The sequence below is a fragment of the Vombatus ursinus genome, unplaced genomic scaffold (genome assembly GCF_900497805.2).
Source record: "Vombatus ursinus unplaced genomic scaffold, bare-nosed wombat genome assembly UNPS02014807.1, whole genome shotgun sequence".
In the NCBI taxonomy this organism is placed as follows: domain Eukaryota; kingdom Metazoa; phylum Chordata; class Mammalia; order Diprotodontia; family Vombatidae; genus Vombatus; species Vombatus ursinus.
The window spans coordinates 16,557,709-16,565,577 of NW_020954585.1; the positions used below are offsets into that span (position 1 = coordinate 16,557,709).

Here is a 7,869-nt window from a genome sequence, read left to right on the forward strand (position 1 = left end):
ATGGCCTGTACATCTCATGTCAGGTAAGGACAGATGTCATATAGGCCTTGAGGATGCTAAAAGGAACACAAGACTAAGTTATTATAAAACAACACATCTTACTCCTAATTAATAAAAATACCTTTTTTCTCCCTTTTCTCAAACTTTTCATGAATTTTTAAGATAATTCAACATTAATCAGTCTACAAATGATAACGTAGTCTAAATATATTGTCAATGAAAAACGGATTTTACAAAGTACAAATTGTTACTTGTTCATTTAGTTCACCTTTTTAAAAAAATCTCATTTAAAAGAAAGCTTGCTTTTATTTTCAGGCTTCTTTTCGTCATCTCTTTGGTCTTACAAGTCATCCACTTGGGAAATGGTAAGAAACAACCTACTAATAATCTCTTATGGTTTTTATTATACATCTTGAAAATATTTGCTTTTACCCGTCATACTACCTCATTTCTCTTACTTTTTAAAAAAAGGTTTTGATCAAAAAGAGAAACCCAAAAACAACGGAGGAGAACACATCAATACAACAGTCCAAAAGCAACAGCCCCTAAACCACCACACTACTTTGAATATCATCAGTGAGCTGAACAGGAGTTCTGAGAGCCCAAAACAGCTCCGTTCTGGGCCATTTATACCTTTTATTGGGTTTAGAGATGGTAAGGAACAATTCAACACAAGAACTCATTGGGTATGTTTTAAGAGGAAAGGGCAGAAGAACCTGAGGAGAGAGTTCAAATATGCATACAGTATAAAGGCTGAAAAAGAGCTCTTTTGGAAGCATTTCACAAACTGTAGCCTTAATTATTCAACCTACTTTTAAAAAAAAAATGACTTTAGCAATTCCTGGGCAAAATTTGTCATTTGCTTTTAAATGGGTATTTTCTGCCTGCCAGGCTAGTCTGTATGATTAAAATGTAATTAAAACAAACAACTAAAAGAAAGATAATGGCACATTCCGGCTCCGCTTATCACAAACTTTCAAGTGAGAGATTCTGCTGTAATCAGTTATAAACTTCAAACTGATGGAGTGAGGGGAACCCTTTCTCTCTCTCTTTCTTTTCCTAATGGGTTTGGCCAATTAAAATACTTGGGTGGTCTCTGCTAGGAAACTCTTTTGTTTAACGATTGTAGTAGGAATTGAAATCACAGCTAGTTTTTTGTTTTGTTTTGTTTTTTTAAATAGAGATTGAAGATTCAAATGTTTTTTCCTTTTGAATTGTCGAGACTACCTTTTCAACTAGCCGGGTCCCTAGTAGTTTGTTTTTAATCCCTATATAAACAAACTAGGCTTAACTGAGCAAACACTCTTAACTGGCAGCTAATTTTATTGCCTTTGGGGACAATAAAATTAGACATCTTTCAGATCCCTTAGCAACTTAGGAGGGGGAAAAGGGAAGGTGTGGGTGAGAGTGGGGGTAAAAGAGTTTGGAAGTGTGCTTATTTGCTGGAAAGGAACAGTGACGACTGCATCTTCACAGGTACCAAACACTGCTGTCAAAATGGAGGGACCTGTATCCTGGGCAGTTTTTGTGTATGTCCAATGTACTTTGTTGGGAGATACTGTGAACATGATGAACGAAAAAGGTAGGAAGGTAATTTATATCTTCTCAGCTAAAGAGGAACTGGATTTTTCTGTCCTCGAACAAATTCCTGACTTTGTCATTCACAGCAACTGTGGTGTCTTTGCCCATGGAGACTGGGTCTACAAGGGCTGCTACCTCTGTAGATGTATTTATGGGAAGCTTCACTGTTTCAGAGACCCAACATTAAACAACTGTGGTAAGAAGAACTTTTATTTTTTTAAATGATGACCTGCATACAAATATCAAATATGGGGAGTATTAATGCTGCATTTAGATATGTTAAGTACTTAGTTCTTGGGCTAAGAGGCTAATGGATCTATGCAAATATCAGGTTGGACTTTTTTAAATTTCAATTTAACAAATAAACGAAATACTTATTGTTGCCATTTTGCAGATATTGAAGCTGAAGTTTAGAGAATTTAAATGACTTGGCCATGATCACATAGAGAGTAATTGTGGAAGGCAAGACCTAAAGCCAGGTTTCTTCTGATTTTCATTCCAGTATTCTTTCCTATATGTACTACATAGGCTCTACTTGTTCTGGGTGTAGTGTGTGGACACACTTGGGGGTCATAGGAAAGAAACAACAGAATAGCTAAATCAAAGATCTTGAGCTGGAAAAGACCTGATAGGCCATCTACCCCAACTTCTTTACTTTACAGGTAAGGAAACTGAGACCAAGAGAGTTTAAGTGATTTTGAGGTAGGATTTGAATCTAAGTTCACTGACGCCAGAGTCATCCCTCTACCCATTGTCCTGTGCTACAGCTCCACAACCCTGCCCCAAACATCCTCAAATTGAAATCATTGAAGAGAGACTATAAGTACTAAATATTTTGACATAGAAAATAAGTGAATGTTACAATATTTGCCTTGCTAAAGAATTAAAAGAGGCAGCTAGGTGGTGCAGTGAACAGAGGGCTGGGCCTGGAGTCAGGAATACTAATCATCCTGAGTTCAAATGTGACTTCAGACACTTACTAGCTGTGTAACCCTGGGCAAGTCACTTAACCCTATTCGTCTGAGTTCCTCATCTGTAAAATGAGTTGAATAAGGAAATGGCAAACTACTCCAATATCTTTGCCAAGAAAACTCCGAACGGGGTCACAAAGAGTCAGATAGGACTGAAACAACTGAACAGCAACAACAAAATTTAAAATACATCCTATTACATTGAGAAGTACCATGGGGTAGATTGTAGACAGCTGATCTCTGCCACATACTGATTTTATAACACTAGCCATGGAAGTCATTTAACATTTCTGTGTTCTGGCTAGGCTATTTAGTCCTCTAAGACAAATTTTCAGGGAAAGTGCAAACCTGCTTTAGCAGGAGTTTTCATATGCCAATGAAATCACAGATTCTGTCATCACTTTCTACCAGAAACGTGCTGAGCAGGACACTCCCCTCCCCTAGAATTAAAGATGAGATGTAAATGTCTTGAGAATTGAAGAAGCCATCATTTTGTGAGCTCTCAGAGGCCACAGAGACATGGAATGCTAACAGAACTCACCACTTTTCATTATCTTTCTTTTCTGATATCTTATTGGGTTTTTGTAAAGATTACCATCCTTTCTCAATATCTCCCTTGTCCCCAACAGAACCTTTCCCTGTAACAAAAAAAAAAAAGGGCAATTCAGTAAAAGAAATTTGCACATTGACCATGTCACCATCTCTCTTCCATCCAAAGGAGGAAGGTCCATTTCAGGGTCAGATCTCAGCAAGCAAGAGTAGACACTATATTGATCAGAGTTCTAATATTTTTTAATTTTCTGTCACTTTACATTGATCATTGTAAATATCACTCTTTTGATTCTACTCTCTTCACTCTATAAATCCATTCAAATCTTCCCACCTCATGCTTCTCTGAATTCCTCAAAATCATTTTGATGGCATAATAACAGCAAAAAGCAAAGCATGTTGGGTTATGTATCAGAGGATCTTGGTTCAAGTCTAGCTCTTTTGTTACATCATAGACCACTTCTCTACGCAGTCTCCCCTTAGAACAGATAACTATAGCATTTGTCAAATAGGATAGGCAAGCACAGTGTAAAGGAAAGAAAGGGCCATGAACATGAAGTTGGAAAATTTGGATTCAAGGATACGATCATACATCTGGACACAGGATGGACCTCAAAGGCCATCTACTCAAGCCACCTCATTTTACAGATGTGGAGTCCCAGGGATGTTAAGTATTTTATCTAAAATCACAGAGGTCAGAAGAAGGTAGATGGCTCAGTGGATAAAGTGATGGACTTGGAGTCAGGAAGATCTGAGTTCAAATCTAGGCTCAAGTTAGCTGTATGATCCTGCACAAGTCACTTAACTACTATTTACTTAAGCTTCCTCATTTGTAAATTGGAGCTAATAACAACACATACCACCCAGGTTTTTGTAAGGATAAAGTGAGATAATATTTGTAAAGTGTCTTGCAAACCTTGTTCTTTGTTGTTGAATCATTTCAGTCCTGTCTGACTCTTTGTGACTCCCTTTGGGGTTTTCTTGGCAAAGATGCTGGAGTGGTTTGCCATTTTCTTCTCCAGCTTATTTTATAGATGAGGAAACTGAGGCAAACAGGGTTAAGGGACTTGCCCAAGGTCACACAGCTAGTAAATGTCTGAGGCCATATTTGAATTCAGGATGATTAGTCTTCCTGATTCCAGGCCCAGCACTCTATCCACAGCACCACCTAGCTGCCCTTAAAAGTGCTATAGAAAAACTAGCTATTATTATTAAGTATCAGAAGTGGTGTTTGAACCCAGGTTCTCTGAACTCTAGAGTCAATGTTCTTTCCTTAACCCTGTCATTTGTTATATGTGTGACTGTGTGTAAGTCACTTAACTTTAGAGCTTCGGTTACTTGCCTTACCTTGAAAAAGGGCAGAATAAAAGTTGACCAATCTAAGTCTCAACATCTTATGAAGAAAGCATGAGCATTTTTATTAAGACCAAAGCGCTTTAATACATTGTCATCATCAATGTATCACAATGGCAAATCATTTACCATCTATATGTATGTATATATGTGTGTGTATGTATATATATATATATATGGGGGGGTGGGTGTGGGGGTGGGTGTATCTCTCACATACACACAGGTACATCAGTATGAAAATATAGACCCTCCATTCCAGATATTTAAGTGCTTGCATCTAAACTGTAATTTGTAGATATAAAACATAGCATAGAAGAAAAGAATACTGGTCCTGGAGTTAAGACATAAGGTCATAACCTGGTACTTAGGAGCTATGTGGCCATGGACAAACAGTTTAACCTAGATTCTGGAAACACAGCATGACACAGTGGGAAAAAATCAGGGGATTAGGAGTCAAAGGACCTGGATTTGACCAATTCACTTACCCCTGTGACCTTAAACTAGGCATTTACTTCTATTGGACTTCTCTTTCTCAAATGTGGTCAAACTACCATCCACAGACCAAACCTGGGCCTCTCCTTGCTTTCACACAGCTCTCAAGCTGAGAATGGTTTTTACATTTTTAAACAAGGGCCATACAAAAATAGCTGTTTGGGCAATACTTTGCTGACCCCTGGACTAGACAATATCTGAGGTCTCTTTCATTTCATAAATCTAGAACCCTATCTGTCTGACAGCTTCTCAGTCTCCTTTGCTGGATCCCTATCCATATCATGCCCCCTAACTGTGAACATATCCTATGTCACTAACTGGGATTTTCTTCTCCCTTTATATGCTTTCTTGGTAACCATATCAGCTCTTACAAGATCAATTACTACTTCTATGCTGATGAATTCCTATATCCCGGCCTAGTCTCCCTCCTGAGCTCCAGTTGTACCATCGGTTGTCTTGGATATCCTGAACAGAACTTGTTATCTTTCCACAACATTTAACGCTTTTCCAAACTTCCCTATTCCATTGAGTGCGCCACCATAGTTTGAGTCACCTAGGCTCCAAATCTAGGTTATCCTTTACCCTTCACTGCCACTCACCTCCTCACATATTCAGTCACTCATTTCAGTCAGACTCGTCTTGTCCTTTCTACCTTCATAAAATTGGGGCAACTAGGTATTGAAGTGGATAGAGCCCTGGACTTGGGTCATGATAGAACTAAGTTCAAATCTGGCCTCTGACACTTACTAGTTGTATGACCCTGGGCAAGTCACTTTACCTCTGTTTGCCTCAGTTTTCTCATCTGTGAAATGAGGATAATAATAGCATCTACCTCCCAGCGTTGTTATAAGGATCAAATGAGATAATAATTGTAAACTGCTTAGCATAGTGCCTGGTACATTGTAAACACTATGTAAATGTTAGCTTTTATTATTATCTACTGTATACATATCCTTCCCTTCACGCCCTTGGCCTCCATCTTTAATTCAGAGATTCATCAGCTCTCACGAGAATACTGCAGGGGCTTCCTAATCAGTCCCCTCGTATAGAATCTCTCCCTATTTCAATCCATCCTCCAAATAACTGCCAAACTGATGTCTTTAAAGTGTAGATTTGGCCAAGTCACTCCCTTACTCCACTGGTTTCCTATGATTTCCAGTGGTTTAAATGTCAAAATGTAGCACCGTGACTATGAGACAATCTCATATATACAAAATACCTGGCTGGCAATCCTCATTTTATAGGATCAAATATAAATTGTTCTTTTTTTTTTTTTTGACATTTAAACCCCTTTACAACCTAGCCCTGCCCTACCTTTCTAGTCATGGAAAATTCAAGCTGTGACTCCCTTTCACATAGACTAATTTCCTTCTGACTTGTCCCCATATACAGTATCCCATCTCCCTTCTCTGAGTGGGATGTAATGGCTCCTCACCTCTGCCTTTTAGAATCCCTAGCATCCTTGAAAACTCAGTTAAATGCCTCCTTTTACATAAAACCTTTCCTGATATCCCAATTGCTGGGGCCTTCACTTCCAAATTATCTATTATCAATTTTCTATATACATAAATATGTACATTCTGTACATACCTACAACAATAGATTATGATCTCCTTCATGTATATTGGCAACATATTGTATATTGTATATTGTAGTGAATAGATAGGATAAGCCTTGGAAGTAACCTCTATACATAGGTGTGAGGCAGCTGATGGCATAGTGGAAAGAGTGTTGGGCCTGGAGTCAGGAAGTCCTGAATTCAAATCTAGCCTCAGACCTTTACTAGCTTTGTGACCCTGGGCACATCATTTAACCTCTGCCTCAGTTTCCTTAACTGTAAAATGGAGATAATAATGATGAAATGAGGTAATATTTGGAAGGCATTTAGCACAGTGTTTGGTACAAAATAGGTGCTTAATAAATGCTTTTTTAGTTTATTGATTCATTATTTCATCCTTATCGATAGAAATGATGGAGATTGATCAGCTGTGGCTCCACATGACTTTGTGATTTCTGGCAAATATTCTCCTAAGTCTTATCCCAGAGGGAAATAGAAATAATAGTATCTGTCCTCAACCTACCTGTCCTAAAAATAAGTGGCTAATAATTATGTCAATATTCATCTCACTTTACTCTTTAGGAGTAAAAATAAGGATTGCCAGCCAGGTATTTTGTATATATGAGATTGTCTCATAGACCCTTACCCCATCCTACTCTAAAGTCCATGGTGCTACATTTTCAGCCTGGGACCACTGAAGGAAGTACCTATAATAATACCTCCCTATTTATGGTTCTGCCAGAGCAGCCTCCAATAAATTACCTGGACTTTTGTATTCTTAAGATTTAAGTCTTACAACCATGGTCAACATGGCAGCCACAAGTAAATGTCTGATTTATCCTGGTAAGGCCGGCAGGTGATTCCCTGGTGCTCTGGAATGGGACTGCTAATGCCCACCTCATCGCTTCCTGTTTCCTCTGTGACTTAATAAAACTGCCCCTCCTTACAGGAGTGTATGTTGAATTCATTCATGGCCCAGCTTTGAACTTTGGGGAGATAAATACTCCCTGAAAACATTCTTTATTCCTGTTAATAACTGTGTCACTGATGGCTCAATGACCTGGAGTAAGTTCCCCACCATTCTACATCTGGATTTTCTCTCCTTAAGAGGGAGAGGAATGTGACTTGTTAAATCTCTCAAGCCAATAATGCAACACTTTTTTTTTCTCCCTTTAAGCTCTCACAGCCCCACATTAATCTCATTACCTTTATCTCAAGTGAAAAGAATATGAATGTTATTCAGGCAACCCCCCACCTAGGTTGCTCCTAAGAAACCATGCGGGCTTTCTTCCCCTCAGGTTTACATAATGTGCTTCTTCCTCTTTGTTCCAGTTGTTGGTTTGAACGAGGAAGTCAAGTTTCTGA

The 7,869-nt window shown here is 38.6% G+C and overlaps 1 protein-coding gene across 1 annotated transcript; it reads left to right on the forward strand.

The window, feature by feature from the left end:
• LOC114052020 (cryptic protein-like) lies at window positions 1-7,432 on the forward strand. The gene is given in 7 exon segments (XM_027874425.1): window positions 1-23; window positions 295-365; window positions 472-654; window positions 1,477-1,582; window positions 1,668-1,777; window positions 7,288-7,356; window positions 7,359-7,432. Coding segments are annotated over 7 exon segments (636 nt in total).
• Window positions 7,433-7,869: the final 437 nt, after the last annotated feature.